We start from the raw sequence: 22,470 nt of genomic DNA, 5'->3' as shown, positions 1-22,470 counted from the left end.
TGAACCATAATGGGAACTCCTACCGCTATGTTTCAAGATGCAGTTGTTGGATGTGAGGGTGCTTTGGCTGTGACGTATGTCACCCCATTGATCGCCAGGGGTGATTTGACTGATCTGGCTGGCTAGGCGCGTGTCCCCTTCCTCCCGCACCGCTCCGTGTGCCTCCCTCCCGAAGCGGAGGACGACCATCCCCGATACAGGAGGACCGTTCTTGGGTCAAGGGTGTACGAGTAGCTGCGCTCCCCTGCTAGAACCTCCAGACAAGCTCTCAGGATGCAGTTGTTTGTTAAATTTTGTATGTAAATGATAGAATATTTGCGCATTTATGTTGGACATGCAGAAGGACATCGCATTTGCCTTCTGGAGAAACTTTGAAGATAATTGGGAAGACAGAACATGTATGACACACAAATGCAGTGCCAAGCAGTACCTATGGAAATGAATGACTCTTCTTTGGGGACCTGAAAATGAATAGACGGGCTAGTCCCATTCTTGAGATTGGAAGGAATTTTGGAGACTTTTGTGCAGAGTCATTAAATGGCTATTTTCAGTCTCCTCTCTATCCTCTGATAGCAGTGGATATGAGGCAGTAGCTGCAATGTATTGCAGTGGAAAGAGCATGGGATTACCAGGTAATGCAGCTGGATTCTGAACCTCTCTTTGCCATTATTAACTAGCAAGGTGACTTTAGTGAAGGCTCTTGGCTTTTTTTATGTTTTTGGTATGTGTGAGAAGAAAATAAGGTCCGCACAGGGGTTTTGTCAACATAAGAGGGAGTAATTTAAGCTCTATCTGAATGTGAGATGCTCTTTAGTCACTTAGACATCACTCTCTGAGAGGATTGCTCTTTTTCTGTACATGTCTTTTTAACATAAACATCCCTGTGCGTTTAACCTCTTTTAATTGAGGACCCCACTAATTTTGATCTTTTAGTTCAAGCATTCTATTCCAGATGGCATTTATCTTTACTCCTCCCACCATTTTTTTACATGGTCTTCTTGAAGACCACAACAGACTGTTTGGAGCCCTGAAGAAATCAGCAGCCCACAGTGTCCTGGGAGAAGATATTTTGTCCAATCCTAGGCTTTCACAGAAGATTGCTCTTAAACAAGAAATGAAGATATTTATTGACCTGTAGTTTACTGTCCTGTAGTTACTTTTAGTACCTCAAATTCAGGAGTATCAAATTCACATGTCCCCCACTTGCCCACTGACCAATCAGTGAAGCAAGCCATATGGACAGCCAAGGTGGGGGTTTGTTCCCAACAGGGGACAGCACATGCCCTATTTAAAGGGGATGCTCTGACTCAGTTCCGGTCTGTTTGTTTGTTTTTTCTCTTTTTCTTTTGGCCACCTCTCAGGCATATTATGGAGTTCCCAGGCCAGGGATCAGATGGGAGCCAAAATTGCGAGCCATACCAGATCCGTTAGCCCACTGACGCTGCAGATGTGCAGCCAGTCTCATTGCTTGACAGCTGGAACTCCTCCAGCCTTTGTAGGAATTCAAGCTTAACGTTGCCAGATCTGTCCATTTTCTCAAAAGAAGGCTGAAATCTGGATTTTCGTCTATGATCTCTTTTATTTTATTTATTTTAAAATTTTTTCTTACACTACCATGCTCCATCGTAAGTGACTAGATATAGTTCCCAGTGCTATACAGTAGGATCTCATTGCTTATCCATTCCAAAGGCAATAGTTAGCGTTTGTTAACCCCAAATTCCCAGTCCATCCCACTCCCTCTCCCTCCCCCTTGGCAACCACAACTCTTCTCCATGTCCATGATTTTCTTTTCTGCGGAAAGGTTCATTTATGCCTTATATTAGATTCCAGATATAAGTGATATCATATGGTATTTGTCTTTCTCTTTCTGACTTACATCACTCAGGATGAGAGTCTCTAGGTCCATTCATGTTGCTGCAGATGGCATTGTTTCATTCTTTTTTATGGCTGAGTGGTATTCCACTGTGTATATCTACCACATCTTCCTAATCCAATCATCTGTCAATGGACATTTGGGTTGTTTCCATGTCTTGGCTATTGTGATAGAGCTGCAGTGAACATGCGGGTGCATGTGTGTTTTTTAAGGAAAGTTTTGTCCAGATATATGCCCAAGAGTGGGATTGCTGCGTCATGTGGTAGTTCTATGTATAGATTTCTAAGGTACCTCCATACTGATCTCCATAGTGGTTGTACCAGTTTACATTCCCACCAACAGTGCACACCCCCTCCAGCATTTGTTATTTGTGGACTTATTAATGATGGCCATTCTGACTGGTGTGAGGTGGTATCTTGTGGTAGTTTGATTTGCATTTCTCTAATAATCAGGGATGTTGAGCATTTTTTCATGTGCTTGTTGGCCATCTTGATCTCTTACTTTTAAATGTTAAATGTTGTCTTTTAACTAGAATACTTGGGCCAAACAAACTGTATCTGTGGGCCAGATTTGGCTCTCAAGCCTTGGTTTGAGACTTGTGTGTATTTGCTTCACTGTTTTTCCCCCAATATATTTAACTCATTAGTTCATCCACTTTTACACTCTGCCCTTTCTCTTTTGGGAGCAGAGTGGTTGGTGGTACATGTGGGAGCGTATGCGGTTTGCATTGTGGAGGAGCATGCCTTTGTAGGAAGTTTCAGAAAACTGAGCAAGTTAAACTCAATTGGGGGTTTCCAGATACGGAGAAAAATAAGCTGCATTGAGAAGTGGCTGGGTCCAAGAGGGATGTTAGTGATAAATTCTGTGGTTTGTTGGAAGACCCGAGGGGCAAGTTTATGGCCTTTCTGTGGTCTTTTTGTGGTTGCTTGTGCTGGAGTTGAGTGCAGTGGAGCAGGTGGCCACCTGAGAGCAAAGGGAACGCTAACTCTGGAGTGTCAGATGTGCCTTATCCTCATTGTGCCAGGAGAAGAGTTGAGATGGCTTTCGGTAGTTGAAAAGCAGTGATAGCAAATTAAAGGGAGTATAGAACTCTCTATTAAATGGTTGGTATGTGTCCCCCCCCCCCATTCTGTCATATTTTTATTGTTTACACTTCAGGTTATGTGACAGTGTGTATTCAACATTACTTGTTCAATGTTTTTTTTTTTGGGTGGGGGGCATTGTAAGTATTCCGTGCTTTCTTTCATAGGGAGTATATTAAATTGGTTGTTGTACATAAATCTTAGTAAATAGGTAAGTCCAAGCTGTGACTTTGGAACTTTGTCTCGTTGGTTACTGTAGGAAGGAAGCAGGGTACAATTTAAAGAGGTCCCTGTGACTTTCCTTATTCCCAGTTTTAAGGCTCCAAATGTGGAGGTGAAATATCTTCCTTTCTATTTCAGTTTTTAGATGGTTTCCAGGTTGTGTATGTGTAGGGAATGAAGTTTGGTTTGAGGCGTGTAGAGTTGTTCTCTAAGTCTTCTGGGGCATAGGATGACATATGGTGATTGGAAGATTTCTTTTAGCAATTTTTCTTTTTTCTTTTTTGGGGGGCTACGCCTGCGGCATGTGGAAGTTCCCATCGGTGAGGAGTCTAATCAGAGCTGTAGCTCCCAACCTACACCACAGCCACAGCAACGCCGGATCCTTAACCCACTGAGCAGGGCCAGGGATCGAACCCAAGTCCACATGGATACTAGTTGGTTTCGTTACCAGTGAGCCACAACGAGAACTCCACTTTTAGTAGTTTTTCTCATTCTGTGACCCCAGCCATTTTCAAAGATCCAGTTTTATCTTAGAATTGGGTATAAATTTAGTAACCTAAATGAAAGTGCTTAGCACAGTACTTGATATCTAACAGTTAAGGCTGTTTAAATCTGAATCATTCTCTATAAAAACAGGAGGATAGCTATTCTGCCGGCTACTTATTAGCATTTATAAGATCGCAGTATACAAAGGGGACAGACACCAGAAGTAAGAGAAGCTACAGCTCTATTATCTATAAAAAGGTCACCACACCAAAAACCTATAAAAATTAAAAGAGAAATATAACTCAGATGAGGGAGAAAGGAAAACCCCCAGAAAATCAGCTAAGCAATGAGGAGATTCTCAGCCTCCAGGAAAAAGACTTTAGACTGTCGATGCTGAAGATGATGCAAGACATTGGAAATAAACTGGAGGCAAAGATGGATAACTTACAGGAAACACTAACCAAAGAGATACAAGATATAAAACTTAAACAAGAAGACGGAGTTCCTATTGTGGCGCAGTGGTTAACGAATCCGACTAGGAACCATGAGGTTGCGGGTTCGGTCCCTGCCCTTGCTCAGTGGGTTAACGATCCGGTGTTGCTGTGAGCTGTGGTGTAGGTTGCAGACTCGGCTCGGATCCCACGTTGCTGTGGCTCTGGCGTAGGCCGGTGGCTACAGCTCCGATTCAACCCCTAGCCTGGGAACCTCCATATGCCGCGGGAGCGGCCCAAGAAATAGCAAAACAACAACAACAACAACAAAAGACAAAAAGACAAAAAAAAAAAAAAACTTAAACAAGAAGAGATGCAAAATACAATAACTGAAATTAAAAACTCACTAGAAGCAGCTAACAGCAGAATACAAACAAGTGAGGTGGCAGAAGAACAAATAAGTGAGGTGGAGGACAGATTAGAAGAAATTACGGATGCAGAACAGAAAAGAGAAAAAAGATTAAAAAAAAATGAATGAAGAGAGTCTCAGGGAACTCTGGGACAATGTTAAACGCACCAACATCCGTATCATAGGGATGCCAGAAGGAGAAGAGAGAGAGAAGGGGACAAAAAATATTCCAAGAGATAATAGCCGAAAATTTCCCTAACATGGGAAAGGAACCATTCACTCAAATCCAGGAGGCACAGCGAGTACCATATAAAATAAACCCAAGGAGGAACACACCGAGACACATAATAATCAAACTAACCAAAATTAAAAACAAAGAGAAAATCTTGAAAGCAGCTAGGGAAAAGAAGCAAGTAACATTCAAGGGAACCCCAATAAGGTTATCGGCAGATTTTTCAGCAGAAACTCTGCAGGCCAGAAGGGAGTGGCATGATATACTTACGGTGATGAAAGGAAAAAACCTCCAACCAAGAATACTCTACCCAGCAAGGCTCTCATTCCAATTTGAAGGAGAAATAAAAACCTTCTCAGATAAGCAAAAGTTGAGAGAATTCAGCAACACTAAACCAGCCTTACAACAAATACTAAAGGAACTTCTCTAGGCAGGAAAGAAAAGATCAGCAACAGGAAACAAAAATTCCACAAATGACAAGGCTCACCAGTAAAGGTATATATACAGTAAAGATAGGAAATCATCCATGCACAATTATACCACCAAAATCAGAAATCATGAGAAGAGGTGGGTACAAATGCGGGACACCAGAGATGAACTTGCAATTAAGAGAACAACAACTTAAAACAATCTCATATACATACAGACTCTTACATCAAAACTTCAGAATAACTGCAAACCAAAAATCTACAACTGATACACAAACAAGGAATCTCTGGAGAAGAAATATATCTCATAGTAAATAAGTGCATAATCCACATTAAGGGGGTCATTTGACATCATTCTTGGAATGCTAAAGTCTTCTTAGATCTGATTCTGATTTCCTCTCCATCAAAGAACTTATGATAATTATAATTAAATAATGCCACTGTACAATTAAATAATACAGCTCTACAATTGTATTATTAATAACCATTTCTCTCCATGGTACAATGTAAAGTCTATAATGTCTTGTTTATCACATCACCTAGAATGGTGTAATGCCTTTATTGAAGAATCAATGAGATGGAACAAATTGTGAGGACATATTTATATAGTTACACTTTTTTAACCAACTTATGCATTTTATATTTTACTTATTTTCAGAGGGTGTATTATTTTTGTTATGCTTACCAGTTAAGTTATTCTTTTTACTATGCTATATAAAATATTTAATGGTATATAAGGCTTTCTTCTTTATAAATTTTAGTTGCATAATATAACAATATAATGCTAATTTTTAAAGAAAAATTGAAATGTAATAGAGAAAACTAAGTAGTAAAGATGAAAGCCATAAAATTGGGATAAAGTATAGAATAAATTTCCTATTTGTCTCAGCATATTTTCCATTCCACTTCTCCAGTGGGAGTCACTTAATATGTTTCTTAAGATCCATGTTATAATAATCTGTGCGAATGTAATTGTGTGTAAATGTATGCATTTTATTGTTTAAAAAATAAAAAATTTAAAAAATTTAAAAAATTAAAAAATATAAGATCACAGTATAACTTTAAATTCTGCTTACTGTACCAGGTAGACTGAATATCACCGCTGACGCTCAGTGTTCCATATGATGTTGGACTCTTAGAGCCCTAATAGTTTCATGTTTATTTTAAAAGGGAGAATAAGGGTAGACTTGATGGTAGAAAAGTCATTTTGAGCAATCTTATAAATAAGGCGCTTAATGAAATGGAGTTAACACGGTTTATAATTTGTTGCAGAAACAAATTATAAAAGGTCTTGACTTTGTTTGAGTATGGCCTTTAAAACTGATTTTATTCAGTTTCGTTTTAAAGAATGGCAATATCTTGGAGTAACTGTATAGTTTTCTAATGAAATTGGCTTCTTCACAGTAAATACTACACAATTGACTGGAAAGGAAATATATTTTTATACCTAAAATAATTATGATTTTTTTTTTGGTCTTTTTGCCATTTCTTAGGCTGCTCCTGCGGCATGCGGAGGTTCCCAGGCTAGAAGTCTAGTCGGAGCTGTAGCCACCAGCCTATGCCAGAGCTACAGCAATGCAGGATCCGAGCCGCGTCTGTGACCTACATCACAGCTCATGGCAACGCTGGATCCTTAACCCACTGAGCAAGGCCAGAGACCGAACCTGCAACCTCGTGGTTCCTAGTCGGATTCGTTAACCACTGTGCCATAACGGGAACTCCAATTATGCATTGTTTTAAAAGTGTTCTCAAATATATGTAAGTGGATGTTGGAAAGCATTTTGCACTCTGAGTTTTAGGAATTCTGTTATTCATGTTATTGGATGATCATCCACACTTGCTGAGGCAGTGGAGCTTCCTTGAGAACTTACTGGGCTATTTTTCCTCTATTTGTTTTGGCCTTATCGTGGGTCTGGTTCCTAAGGATCAACTTGGTAAGGATTTGGCTAAAGCAATTTGAGCACACTTATTAATTACAAAATAGAGTTCCCATGATGGGTCAGCAGGTTAAGAACCCAACTAGTATCCATGAGGATGCAGGTTTGATTCTTGGCTTTGCTCAGTGGGTTAAGGATCTGGCATTGCCCTGAGCTGTGGTGTAGGTCCCTGACGTGGCTTGGATCCTACATTGCTGTGGCTGTGGCATAGGCTTGCAGCTGAAGCTCCGACTGGACCCCTGGCCTGGGAACGTCCATATGCCGCAAGTGCGGCCCTAAAAAAAGAAAAAAAAACCCTGCAAAAATAGATTCTACTTACAAATCAGAAATGTCAGTGTATTGAAGTTCTACTGACCAATAATAGTGTGGTACTACATATACAATAAAAACATTAAGATAATCTTTTGAAGCAATCTGAGGGGTGTGGTTTTTAAAGAGCAAGGAAATACTAGTTTCTTTATTGCAGTTACCAGTTGTAATTGCTTGCCATGACATGCCCTTTTAAGTCCTCGGCCTCTTTGAGCTAAATAAAAACTCTTCAACTTCCTTAAATCCCTTAGGAACAATTGAGAATCAGCAGTTTTAGGTTATTTGGGAGGAAGGTTCTGTATCCATAAGTGGTGATTTTAGCAATCTGCGTATACTATTTCTGTGCTGTTAAGTCACCTCTTGGCTTTCTTCCACCGACTGAAATATCTACCCTTTACTGTTGGTAGGTTAAGGAAATCAGTAGTGGTAGAAGATAAAGTTGTGGCAGGGCTGGAACAAATGGGGCAGCTTTGGGACCAGCGGATACTTTCTTTTCACTTGTAAGACTGAATTTTTAGCAGTCATGCATTCTCTGTCTTCCATGGGTGACCAGTGAATGTTGATTATTAGTTAAGTTTCTTATTACCTGGAGGAAGTAGGGGGTCCTGTACTAAGAACACTATTTGTTTTCCATTTTAATGTTAGAGCGTAATCGGACTGCGTTGGCTTGAAACACTGATTATCAGGTTAAGCAGGTACTAATGATGCAGTAAGCCATCTCTTCTGAGTCATCGTATGTGAACTAGCTCCCTAGGGGAATAGATGTAAAGGGATATCTTCATGTTATAGGTAGCAACATTCAGGGGTTTTATTCTGTATTTTTATAAGATGCATTTATTGTGTAAACTGTAACATCAACTGCAGAAGTCAGATAATTTATCAAGTAAGGTTTTGATGCTACTATAAATTGTATTCCTTTTTTCTTTTCTTTTTTTTAAATTTTGTTTTATGGTTGCATCCATGGCATATGGAAGTTCCCAGGGCCAGGGATTGAATGTGAGCCACAGCTGGGACCTCTGCCACAGCTGTGGCAACACCAGATCCTTTTAACCTACTGTGCTGGGCCAGGGATGGAACCCGCACCTCCGTAGCAACCTGAGCTGCAGCAGTCGGATTCTTAACACACTGCGCCGCAGTGGGGAACTCCCCGAGTGTGTTCTTGCTACACCTGCTGGAAAAGAGAACAACTTAAAAGAGGCCTAGTAGGGAAGACACAATAATACAGTCCTTCACCAATCTATCTTGAGTTCCTTTAGGTGAAATTTTGATATTTGTAAATTAACTGGTGTGTGCCTTTTAAGCAACTGTTAGAAGTTTGACTCTGGTTTATGGCGTTTTCATGATACTGAATTTCAGCATCATTGGAGAGCTAGAGAATTGTAAGGTGGAGAACAGAAAAAAGGTGGTAGGACGGAAGGTAGTCTGGAGGGAGATTTTCCAGTAAGGGCAGAAGGTGAAGAAGAGCCAACTGAGGCCAGAAAATGGTAGTGTTGGCCTCTGCGATGAAGGAGAGAACTTGGATGTGCTGCCAGTAATGCTTTGGCAGGAAGCCAGTAATTGGTAGTGCGAAGACTAGCCCTAGCTATTAGAGAGGGATTTGAGAAAGAACCACTCAGGCGTGGATTTGTCACATCAGTTTATCTAAAACTCTTTCCCCATAGTGGGCCCGAGAAGCAGAACCACATAAGGAGTCAAACACTGAATGGTATTGAACATTTGGTGGTCCAAACCTAAGAAAATAAAATTCCTTGAATGGATAATACATGTACTTAATAAAAATTTGAAAGATACAAAAGATAACATGATGAAAAGTAAATCTCCTGCCCCTGACTCTTGCTAACCCAGTTCCCTTCTCAGAGCTAGTCACCGAGTTTCTCACCCCAGAGATCTGTGTGTATGTAAGCATTTACATATTTCAAAGATTCATTCACTGCAGAAGAATATATAAGTACAGACCAACAAAGAGAAGAAAAGAAAGGTTACCTACATCATCTCCAAGCCCACTGCCACACAGAGCCACTATTAATAGCTTGCTGTGTATCCTTTTAGGGCTTTTAAAAATGTGTGTGATCTTGCATATGTCCTCTTGAACTTTTTAAATCACCTGAGTAATACGTGTATACATTCCAGTTATAAAAAACAAATTCAAATATACATATTAAGCCGAAGTCTTCCTTCAACATTGCCTCCAGTTATATCCCTTCCACATAAGTAATAGCCATGGTTATCCACTTGTTATAATTCTTTGAGCATTCTCTCTCTATATATGTATTTAGACATATACTGTTGTGTTTTTCTTAAATGGGATCCTTCTGTTTGTGTGATAGTTTAAAAAGCAATATCATTTTGGTTTTCATGGGTTTTTTTGGCTGCCCCCATGGTGTGTGGAAGTTCCCAGGCCAGGGATTGAACCAGAGCCACAGCAGTGACAACACCAGATCCCCAGCTGCCAGGCCACAAGGGAATTCCCGGTGTCTCGTTATTTTAAGGTTGTCTCCATGATTACCAGGTAGGCTGAACACTTTCAAATGCGTAGTGAACAGTAATACCACCTTTTCTCTGAATAGCCTGACCTAGATATACATAACATTTGGTAAACTGCTTTTGTTGCCTTCTGTGTTATTAAATATTCTACCACATTTTAAAATGGTTGTTAATGTTGAATAGATACATCATAGTATATATAATTTATACCTTTGTCATTGTTATGATGCTATAATTTATATGTTTCATAAATATATTTATAAGATCTTTTTTGAGAGGCATTTTAATCAGATTAATACTGTTATACTTAAGCAAAGTATTAGCTATGTTGTTTACTATCATTGATAAAAGTCACATTTACTTACTTAACCATTTTACTGAATATATTAGATTACGGACTCAGAATTGTTCACAACAGCTCTCGTTTCTTGTGGTAACGACTGGTAGCCTTGGCTAGTCTTAAATGTTCCTAAATCTCTAATTAGGCAAAACTTATTTGGGTGTCTCCATATGTCTGATTGTGCTCATTTTAAAAAATAGAACCTTTTTGTTTTTCTAGTTTTCCCTAGGTAAATCTTTTCTAGACAGCTAGTTTTGCCTAGACAAAAAAACAAGAGAACAGAAAAGATCATTGTGGTTTTGAGTCGAGAACATCTAGGAGAAAAGGTTTAAATTTTGGGCTGAGCTTTGAAGGGTGGGAGAATCCAGAGATGAGTAAGATTCCAAATAAGGGGAAAGCATGAGAAAAGATAAGCAAGTGTGTTTCGGAGGACAGCGGGTGGATAAACAGAGTGAATCAGAGTGGTCAAGTTGGAAAAGTTAAAGTTGGAAAGGTAGTTGGAGCCAACATAGAAGACATTTACTTAATGCCATATTAAGAGTTTCGGATTTAGGTATTAATGGGTAGGATGCTTCTGAAGCATTTTGAACAAGGGAATGATATGAAATGATGTTTTAAAAATACTAGATGATATCATGCAGGATGAATTGAGGATCAGTATGGGGATGGAAAAGCTAATTAAGGCATTCATTACATTTAAGTGTGAAAGAATGAATAGAATTATAAGCAGTGGTGCTTAGAATGGAGAGGAAACTTTAGATGTGAGTAACCATATGAACAAAGGCTCGTGGGGAGAGAGAGTTGAAGCAGAAATAATGAAGCGTTTTTAAAAATCAGCATTATATGGAGTTCCCATCGTGGCTCAGTGGTTAACGAATTCCGACTAGGAACCATGAGGTTGTGGGTTCGACCCCTGGCCTTGCTCAGTGGGTTAAGGATCCGGCGTTGCCGTGAGCTGTGGTGTAGGTCGCAGACACAGCTTGGATACAGCACAGTGTGGCTGTGGTGTAGGCCAGCAGCTACAGCTCCAATTGGACCCCTAGCTGGGGAACCTCCATAGGCCATGGGTGTGGCCCTAAAAAGACACACAGACACACACAGACAGACAGACAGACAGACAGACACACACACACACACACATGAATCGGCGTTATTTAAGTATAATTTAAATAAATGCAAGTCATTCATTTTAAGTGTACAATTTGGTGAATTTTGACCAATGTACAGAATCCTGTAGCCACTACCATACTCATAACATAGAACAATTTTATCACCCCGTAAAATTCCTTTTTACCTCTCTACAGATAATCCTTTGCCCTCCAGTCCTGGCCCCTGGTCCCTCTGATCTATTTTCTGTTTCTGTAGGGTTTTGTTTTTTTATGTTTTTTACTAGAGTTTCCTATAAATGGAATCTCGTATTTCTTTTGTGTCTGGCTTTTTCTTTTCCTTTCCTTTATAGGGCTGCACTTGTGGCATATGGAGGTTCCCAGGCCAGGGGTCAAATCACCACTATAGCTGCCAGCCTACACCAGAGCCCCAGCAACACCAGATCCTTGACCCACTGAGCAAGGCCAGGAATCGAATCCACATCCTCATGGATACTAGTCGGGTTCATTACTGCTGAGCCACAACGGGAACTCCTGAATTGCTCCATATCTGGAATCAGATCACAGCTGCAGTTGCAACCAAAGCTGCAGCTGCAACTGCAGCAATGCCATATCCTTAACCCACTGGTCCCAGTGCTCCCAAGACACAGCTGATTCTGTTGTGCTACCCTGGCAACTCCAACCTTTTAAATTTTAGTTAATAATGAAGTGTTAAGGCAGAAAAATAGAATAAGTAAAATGGAAATGTCAAGAGAGGGTGGAGATGGTTGACAGTGGGAACGCTGGTTTGAGTTTTGGTACTGAGTTTTATGTGTCTCTGAGTGTAAAAATGACTCCTTATTTGTAACATGTCCCTTAGTTTCGTTTGTCTGCTGTGTTTCTCAGTTAAAGTATAACTGAGGTTATAGGCTCTTGAGAGGAAGACCACAAAGTAAAGTGCCATCTGTATCGCATTATGTCGAGAGTACATGCTGTCCGGGTTCCTGACATGGCTCGGCGGTAACCAAGCCGACTAGGATCCATGAGGATGTGGGTTCAGTCCATGGCCTCTCTCAGTGGGTTGGGGATCCTGTGTTGCTGTGGCTGTAGTGTAGACCACCAGCTGCAGCTCTGATTCGACCCCTGGCCTTGGAACTTCCATGTGCCTTGGGTATGGCCCTAAAAAGACCGAAAAAAAAAGGGTGCATGCTGTCGACATGACTTAGCACTGTCCATGTGGACCTTGATCACCTGGCCGGGTTACACTGGCAAGGATTTTCACGGCAAAGTTCTTCTGTCCCCTCCTTGTTACGCTGTACTCTTTGGGAGCAAGTCCCTAAGCACAGTTTATGTTTGACATGTGCAGGGACTTAATTGAGCCTCCTGAGGGGCGTTAGCTGTAGAAATCATTTGGAAATTCTTCCAACAGATTTTTCTTTTTTAATGGAAACAGCATGAGTACTGAATCAGTCTAACATGTATGTTCTTTGCAGGGTGGGAAGCCCCGTAAACACCGGAAGGATCGGCTACAAGATTTAATTGATATAGGCTTTGGCTATGATGAAACAGATCCATTTATTGATAACTCAGAGGCTGTGAGTAATATATCTTTAATATAGCAACAATTCTTTATTTGGGATAGAATTCAAGGATAAAGTAACAACATATTTCAGTAAATGTCTTTACTAACTAATCCCCTATTGATGTACAACCAAATTGTTTCCAATTTTATGTGCTTGCAAATAATTAAGCATCTGTGTACATTTATCTTTGAGTGCTTGAGTAAATATGTATGTAAGATAAGTATAGAATACAAATGTATGTGTAGGAAACATTTCTAGCAGTGGAATTTATTGATCAAAGAGAATTTATATCTTGAATTTTTGTCTATATGACCAAACTTGGGCAGGTGTATTTTAAAAGGACTTCCACGTAAGAACCATTCGATCTTGAACATAGGAGCTACTGGATTAATCTGGCAGATATCTTTAAAAGGCATTTAATATTTTTATTGCTGCCACGCCTTACTACAGTGGCAGTAACTGAATGCCAGCCTTTATCACAGTCTCTTTTAAGCCCTACAGCTTTTTCCTTGAAATGCTCTTTCTCTTACAAAAGGAAGAGGAATTCAGGCGAGCATTTGAAACGTACAGCAGGGCATTGATCACAGCAGGGCATTGGTCACACAGCAAGTAAATAAGGGCATGTCCTGTTAAGGGTTGGTAAGGGATATGTCCTTAGGTTCTTCTCAGTGCACTAGAGAGACTGAACCCTGGGATCACGATATCCTCTCGAGTGGTGCAGTGACTGCTTAGGATATACAGAAAGTGACACTGAGGTGGCCGTTGTACTACCTACACGTCAGTGCCTTTTTTCCTATTACTGCAGTGTTTGGTTGTGTAGATGATGACAAGGCATACAGCGGTAGGAGAGTGATAAGGACTTCCAGCGTGAGGCGTATGGGATACCTTGTCATATGCCTGTGTTATTTTGGTGCCCGGACATAAACTGGTTTACCATACCTGACAGCCTAGTCTGTAGAGTACAATGTTTGCAATGCCCTTTGGAGTAGAGAGGACTTCCTGTTACCAAAAAGGTGGGCAGCCTTTTTGTAGGAATGTTTTCAAGAGTCTTGACGTTGATTTGATATTTATATATATATTTTTTTTTCTTTTTTTTTTTTTTGTCTTTTCTAGGGCTGCACCCACAGCATATGGAGGCTCCCAGGCTAGGGATCCAGTCGGAGCTGTAGCCACCGGCCTACGTCACAGCCACAGCAAAAGCAGGACCCGAGCCACGTCTGCAACCTACACCACAGCTTACGACAACGCTGGATCCTTAACCCACTGAGCGAGGCCAGGGATCGAACCCACAACCTCATGGTTCCTAGTCGGGTTTGTTAACCACTGCACCACGACGGGAACTCCTTGACCTTGATTTGAAGTTCAAATCAAAAGCCGTAGATTCTAGACCTCACTTGATTTCTGACTTGGTGTGGGCCAGGAGCAAGTCTTTTAAGTCTTTTGTTTTAGCGTCACCCCATTTTCTCTGTTATGACTGGGTTGCCGAGCAGATTTACATACTCTGAGAATCAAGAAAATGATACACTGTAAAGCCTAAGTACTAGCGTTAAGTAGATTTCGAATTCTAAATAACCCAAGAGTTAAGGATCTGGCATTGCCATGAGCTGTGGTGTAGGTCACAGATGCGGCTCGGATCTGGCATTGCTGGGGCTGTAGGGTAGGCCAGTGGCTATAGCTCCTATTTGACCCTGGCCTGTGAACCTCCATATGCTGTGGGTACATCCCTAAAAAGATAAAAGACAAAAAAAAAGTGAAGGAGGTCAAAAGCTACAGACTTCTGGTTGTAAAATAAAACAAGTCCTGGGAATGTACGGTGCAGCATGGTGACTATCACCCATAATAGCGTGTTGCCTATTTGAAAATTGCTAAAAATAAATAAATAACCCAAGACTCGGCCATATATAAATGGACATTGCATGTTTGCAGGCTTACATAAAGATATGTTTTAAAAATTAATGTTTAATTATTTTAGAGCAGTTTTAGGTTTACAGCAAAACTGAGTGGAAGGTACAGAGATTTCCATATGCTCCCTGCCCTCACAGCCTCCCCCGTTATCAGCATTCCCCAACCAGAATGTGTGCTAGTTAATAGTTGAAGAACCTCCATTGACACATCATCACCCAAAGTCCACAGTTTACTTAGGGTCTGCTCTTGGTGTTGACAAATATGTAATATTTTGACAAATATGTAATAATGCCGTGTATCTGTATCTGCCATTATATTATCGTATAGAATATTTTCACTGCCCTAAAAAAATCTGCCTTTTCATCCCTCCCTATCACCTGGCAACCATTAATCTTTTGATTGTCTCCATAGTTTTGCCTTTTCCAGAATGTCATATAGTTGGCATCATATACAGTGTAGCCTTTCATAAACAGCATTTTTGATATTTTCCTTTGTAGCATTCAGGATATCTGAATAAAGTGCTTTTCGAACTGATTTTTGCAACCCATAATTGGATTGTGTATCAGTTTAGAGACCGGCCAGCGTTTTAAAGAAAGTGAAATAGACTGGAATGGGAGCTGCTGTTACAGTAAACCCCTGGCGCGTTATGCAGTTTTTGTTATGTGTACGTACGTGTGCATTGGGTTTTGATGTGTAGTATATTTTCTACTTAGGGTGTGGTGAAGAAAATTTGAAGGCCACTGCTTTAATAAATAAGGATGAGTTTTGTCGGTATAAGCTATGTAAGTTACACAGTTATTGATGTTTATAGGATAAGTTAGGTCCCTGTTTTATAAGAGGAAATTGAGCCAAAACGCAAGTGTTTATTGACTTGTGAAATAATTTTGGGAGTTCCCTTTGTGACTCAGCGGTTACCAACCCAACTAGTATCCAGGAGAGCGTGGGTTCAGTCCCTGGCCTCACTCAGTGGGTTAAGGATCCGGCGTTGCCATGAGCTGCAGTGTAGGTCACAGACTCGGCTTGGCATTACTATTGCTATGGTGTAGGCTGGCAGCTACAGCTCCAATTCACTGCTAGCCTGGGAACTTCCATGTGCCACAGATGCGGCGCTAAAAAGACAAATAATAATAAAAATTTTGTATCATTATTCTTAACAGATTATTTGGTTCTTATTATAAAATAATTTAGAAACAAAGCAATTAATGACTCAACAAAGTAATTCTCTGTTTTTTCATTGATCGTATTGCCAGCAGGCTTTCATTGTTTGTGTATTATTTGACAGAGGGTGAAAATAATCTGGTTCTAATTAATTTTCAGAATTGTGTACTACTTATTACTATAAACACCTGAAAGTAAATGCTTTTGAAGATTATTTTTATTATAGCACTTGTGCTGCCAAGTTTTTAAACACTGAAAGAAAATGTTTTTCTTTATTATTAAGAAATGATGATACCAAGCATGAGTAACACTTTTATTTTATTTTATTTTACTTATTTTTTCTTTTTAGGGCCACACTGTGGAAGTTCCCAGGTTAGGGGTTGAAGGAGAGCTGCAGCTGCCCTTCTGTACCACAGCTCACAGCAACACGGGATCCTTAACCCACTGAGTGAGGGGCCAAGGGTCGAGCCCTCATCCTCATGGATACTAGTCAGGTTGGTTTCCACTGAGCCATAGTGGGAACTCCAACACTTATATTTCGGTTATCTTTTAAATTGCACTAGAACTTTGTGAAGTAAGTAGTATTGTTCTGGTTTCACAACTGGAAACTATTGTTTAGTTTCACCAAGATATTGATGATAAAAACTGATTTGCTTTTGGTCACAATAGGTCTTGCTGGCAGAGGATCTAATAAATCTGATGATCAGGTTCAATATTCTATTGCCTCTTAATACATTGTACTTAAAGGGCAAAATTAAATATGCATAAGGAGTTTGCCCTCCTGAAAAGCGTTCTGCTCAGGCGAGCTCAGCAGGACACTGCACAAGGGAGACAGTGAGCACGTCCACACTGCCTGGTAACCTGGCGAGGACTGTGTTTCCCCCACGAGGTGCTGCTCAGTATAGTGAAAGGGCTGAGAGATAGTCAGTGACTGCCATAAACTAATAGCATTACTCTGGCCAGGCTCTTAACTTCTCTGAATTTGGTTTTCACTTATAAAAATGATAAACATTGCCCTCCTGGACCAAATGAAACAATTTATATGAAGAAGCATTACAAATTATAATGCAGTGTGCACATCCATGTAAGCAAAAAGTACAAGTTTATCTTAGTGCAGTTACATATTTTCAAGATAATTACTCCAATCTTTTCACTTTTAATCATTGATTCACATCACTCCTTTACTTACAGATAGTACTGGATCCTTTCTTAAGGTCTTACTACCTCCAGGCCTCCGTAGTAGCCCATCAAGTGGAGCAACAAGAAAGGAGTTCATTCCTTTTTTCTTTTTCTCACTTCATTCCTTTTTGATTCAATGTGATTAAAATGTTCATTCTTTCCTTTTCCATTTTCCATGTAATTTAAAAACATACAAGTTAAAAATCACAGCTTTCGGGAGTTCCCACTGTGGCACAGTGGCTTCACAATCTGACTGCAGCAGCTCAGGTCGCTGCAGAGATGTTCATTCAATCCCTGGCCTGGCACAGTGGGTTAAAGGATCTGGTGTTGCCGCAGCTCTGGCATAGATTGCAGCTGTAGCTTGGATTCAATCCCTGGTTCAGGAACTTCCATATGCCACAGGCGCAGCCATAAAATAAAGTGAATAAGTAAATAAAATCACAACTTTTGTACTTTAGCCTTAATATTCTTAGAGTAACTAGTGTGTTCTGTATATTCCTTGCTCGTGGCAAAGAATTTTCCTTGCAAATCTGACTTTCTTATAGACTAAGTATAGAATATATAGAGAACCCTTAAGTACACTTCTGGGGAACTCCAGGTAGCAGGTGTCTTGCTTGCTTCTATTAAATAAGTGGTTCCTTTTGTCTCGCCCACTCTGAACACCTTCATTTGGTTAAGATTGGCCTTCCATTGGATGGTTGTTTTTGCTTATCTTCATTAGGTGAGATAATGATAAACCTTAAAATCAAGGCTTAGAGGACATCAGCCTACAGTGTTATTTTAGGCCAGATCTTCAGTCTGATCTAGACAGCTTGAGTCTCTTGTGCAGGCAAAGTATCTGGTCGTTAAGGTTCCTCCCTCAGTGTATGCTTACTGAGCCAGGCAGTTCTTTTTCTACTTCCTTTTAAAACATACGTGTGCAATTTTTCTTTTATATGTTTAAAAAATATTACATAGTTATCATGCTAAGTGAAGTCAGCCATACAATGAGACACCAGCATCCAATGCTCTCACTGACATGTGGAATCTGAAAAAAGGACAGACTGAACTTCTTTGCAGAACAGGTGCTGACTCACAAACATTGAAAAACTTATGATCTCTGGAGGAGACAGTTTGGGGGTGGGGGGATGTGCCTGAGCTGTGGGATGGAAATCCTGTGAAATCAGATTGTTATGATCATTATGCAACTACAGATGTGATAAATTCATTTGAGTAATACAAAATTTTAAAAAATTAATTAATTAATAAAATAAAATAAAATCAGAAGTTTAAATTTTAAAGCTTTAACCTTTTAAACCCAGAAGTTCAAATTTTAGGATTTTTTTTAAAATACTGAACACACTTGTGCACATCGATAAGGTTATAAGGTGGTCATTTCAGTATTGTTTATCATAGCAAAAACGTGGTAACCTAAATAGCCAACATAAGGTTAATGATTAATGCATAATGAAACATCCATACCATAGAATACAATATAGCCACTAAAATGAATGATGTAGATGTATATTCTGTAATAGAAAAATTTCCAAATACATTGTTAATGTTATTGAACAATTTACCAAACAGCCTACATAGTAAGATCTCATTAAGAAATTAAAAAAAAAAAATTACATAGTTGTTCCTGCCATGGCTCAACAGTTCATGCACCCAACTAGCATCCATGAGGACGTGGGTTTGATCCCTGTCCTTGCTCAGTGGGTTAAGGATCCAGCGTTGCTGTGAGCTGTGGTGTAGGTTGTGGACACAGCTCTTCAGATCCCTCATTGCTGTGGTGGTGGTGTAGGCCAGTGGCTACAGCTCCAATTGTACCACAGGCCTGGGAACTTCCATGTGCCACAGGTGCGGCCCTAAAAAAAGACAAAAAAAAAAAAAAATTAGATAAAAGCTTAGAGCAGAAGAAATACCTTTATTTTTTACAATCTCTTTATGAATAAAATTGTATACCAGTAGGGTAAGAAATGAAGTTTATTCATTGTCTGGACATTCACTTATTTGTTTTAATATGTTTCAGTTTCTCATCAAAATCGTTTGTCATTAAGAATAGCAGTGGTCCTTAAATTTTTCTCAGCAGATGATATATTTAGAATTTGCTTCCATATTCCTTTCTGAATACTGAATGATAAGAGGTCATTTCTGTTCCAGGTATTAACTTTTTCTAAATTTCTTCACAAAGATTCTCATTGCAGTTAAAATAGTTAAGATTTAAGGCAAATGCTGACATGATGGGTAAATTCCTTTGTCATATTTACATACTTAATGATAGGAGGAAATGCCTGAAACGCTTTTTTTTTTTTTCAATCTAGTATGACGAATTAGTTCCTGCGTCTCTAACAACAAAATACGGAGGCTTTTACATCAACACCGGCACTCTCCAGTTTCGCCAAGCTTCAGACACTGAAGAAGAAGATCTCACAGACAGCCAGAAGCACAAGCCACCCAAAGTGAGTTTATCCGACATCACAGCGGCAATGAGAAGATTCATTTAAATGGATATATTGTGAATTTTACTTGTGCTTTACAGCTGTGACTGTAAGGATGCTAACCATGTTTAATGGATTTCTAGTTAATCTCCTGCTTTAAAATAAAATTTTGTAGGTATGGGGAAATTTATATTTACATCGCAATAGAATTATAATTTCTGTTATATAGTGACTGTTGATAGCCATTACTTTTACTGAAATGTAAAGAAATTTTATAGAATCTATGTACTGTATTTCGGAACTGAGTAGAATGTCTTCAGATAATTGTTTCTCGAAGTGTGAGCCAAAGACATACTTGTACCAGAATCACCAAAATGTTTATTTAAAAAGTGGATTAGGAGTACCTGCTATGCCACAGTGGGTTAAGAATCTAACTGCAGTGGCTCAGGTCGCTGCAGAGGCACAGGTTAAATCCCCGGCTTAGTGCAGTGGGTTAAAAGACCCGGCCTCTGCTGCTCAGATTTAGTCCTTGGCCTGGGACCCTCCATATACCATGGCTTCAGCCATTAAGAAAAAAGTAGATTGAAAGACTTTACCTCAGATAACTAAACAAAACTAGGGGTGGGAGTTCTCATGGACCCAAAGGATCTGCATTCTTAAGAAGCAATCCTAACGCACCCTGAAATTTGAGAAAAAACACTTGTGCTGAATACTGGATTGATAACATCAGAGGGTAAAGCAATAATACTTAGGTAAGTGCTGCATTTTATCACTTTGTAGATTCCCAAAATAAAAGAAGATGATATTGAGATGAAGAAGCGCAAGCGGAAAGAGGAAGGGGAAAAGGAGAAGAAGCCAAGGAAAAAAGTACCCAAACAACTGGGGTATGTATGTAAAATTAGACATCATAAGGGAATTAGCGTCAGAGCATGACAGGCTCTCCTTTTAGAAAGTTATATTTAGCATCAATTAATTTAGCTTAGCTGGGTCTAATTTAATATAGTATTTCTAAACCTTAGTGACCTGTTAACTTTTATTTTAATAATATTGTATTTATTAATAAGTAGAAGTCATCTTAGAGACCCCAGGTGTTTTACATCAGATTTACAAATTTGCTTTGTTAAGTATTTTGCTCATTACAATGTTTTACTAACAGCCAATTTGGAAAGATCATATAAACATTGAACAAGTTGTCTTAATCATTTTGTGCTAAAACTAAGCTTAGATGCCTAGGGAAGAGAGTTGGTAGTAGTCTCTGTATAAACAATTTATGGTTGTTTCAGTATTTTTAAGGAAATCATTGATTTTATTTAGCTTTTTTTTTTTTTTAATGGCTGCATCTGTGGCATATGAAAGTTCCCAGAGCACAGATTCAATCTGACCTTCACCACAGCTATGACAATGCCAATCCTTTAACCTACTGCTCTGGGCCAGGGATCGGACCTACACCTCTGCAGCTGCCTATGCGGCTGCAGTAGGATTCTTTACCCACTGCACCACAGTGGCAATGCCTATTTAGCTATTCTTTTTTTTTTTTTTTTTTTTTTTTTTTTGGCTTTTTGCCTTTTACAGGACCGCTTCCTGTGGCATATGGAGGTTCCCAGGCTAGGGGTCCAATCGGAGCTGTAGCCACGGGCCTATGCCACTGGCCTACACCACAGCCACAGCAACGCCAGATCCGAGCTACATCTGCAACCTGCACCACAGCTCACGGCAACGCCGGATCCTTAACCCACTGAGCAAGGCCAGGGATCAAGCCCGCAACCTCATGTTTCCTAGTCGGATTTATTAATCACTGCGCCACAATGGGAACTCCTTAGCTATTCTTAATGCTTATTTATTTAGGTAATAACACTGCCTCTAAAAGTCAAGTAGAAGGAGTTCCCATTGTGGTTCAGTGGGTTAAGAATCCAGTATTGTCTCCATGAGGATGTTGGGTCGATCTTTGGCCTTGCCCAGCAGTTTAAAGATCTGGCGTATCTGCAAGCTGCAGCATAGGCCAGCTGCTGCAGCTCTGATTCAGCCCCCAGCCGGGGAACTTCAGCATGTTGCAGGTGTGGCCATAAAGAGAATAAATAAATGAATAAATAAATGTCAAATAGAATTTCTCAAAAGTCATAAGAATAAGGAGTTTGTTCTTTGTAGTTATAAAACTACCAATTTCCCCTATTTCTCTATGGCTTTTTTTGGTAGAACCAAGGGACAGAAGCTTGTAAAAGTGTGTATTTTCCTCCCCTCCGTAGCAGCAGAGGTGCATCTGAATTTTGTGCTAAAAACATGAGATTATAGTGACCCCTTAATGACTTAAGAGTCATTCAGAAATTACAAAGATAAAAAGATATGAATGGAGTTCCCTAGTGATTTAAAGATCTGGTATTGTCACTGGTGTGGCTTGGGTCACTGCTATGGCATGGGTTTGATCCCTGGCCCGGGAATTTTCACATGCTGAGGCACAGCCATAAAAAAAAAGAAAAGAAAATACTACTAATGGTTTTGTTTTGTTTTGTTTTGTTTTGTTTTTGTTTGTTTTTTGTTTTTGTTTTTGTTTTTGTTTTGGGGGGGACCACACCTATGGCATGTGGAAGTTCCCAGGCTAGGGGTTGAATCAGAGCTACAGCCACAGCAATGCCAGCTCTGAGCCACGTCTGCAACCTGTACCACAGCTCATGGCAAAACCGGATCCTTAACCCAGTGAGCGAGGCCAGTAATCAAACTTGTGTCCTCCTGGATACTACTAGTTGGGTTTGTTACCGCTCAGCCACAATGGGAACTCCTCCTAATGGGTGCTTTAAAAATGTTCATTCTTTGTCAGTACACTTCAAAAACAAAGACTGTAAGTAATTAATGCCTTTTATAGAATTTATCATTTTCTCGAATTTATAACATTCATTCAGTGGATACTTACTG

General features: G+C 39.8%; 1 protein-coding gene across 3 annotated transcripts in view; it reads left to right on the top strand.

Annotated features, from left to right (window-relative positions):
* Positions 1 to 22,470, top strand: part of UBN2 (ubinuclein 2) — a 95,311-nt gene that overhangs the window by 11,134 nt on the left and 61,707 nt on the right. For 2 of the 3 annotated variants that reach the window (XM_085005294.1, XM_003360116.6), the window contains exons 3-5: positions 12,812 to 12,913; positions 19,447 to 19,584; positions 20,344 to 20,447. In XM_085005294.1, coding sequence (XP_084861420.1) covers positions 12,812 to 12,913; positions 19,447 to 19,584; positions 20,344 to 20,447 — 344 coding nt within the window. The remainder of the gene's footprint in view (positions 1 to 12,811; positions 12,914 to 19,446; positions 19,585 to 20,343; positions 20,448 to 22,470) is intronic. The other variant, XM_021079092.2, reaches the window with a different exon arrangement.

This window comes from Sus scrofa, chromosome 18 (assembly GCF_054392235.1).
Source record: "Sus scrofa isolate SSC_HxYL_T2T_F1_AM1 chromosome 18, Sscrofa_HxYL_maternal_Yorkshire_Landrace_v2.0, whole genome shotgun sequence".
NCBI classification, from domain to species: Eukaryota; Metazoa; Chordata; class Mammalia; order Artiodactyla; family Suidae; genus Sus; species Sus scrofa.
This window is presented reverse-complemented; position numbering and strand designations above follow the sequence as displayed.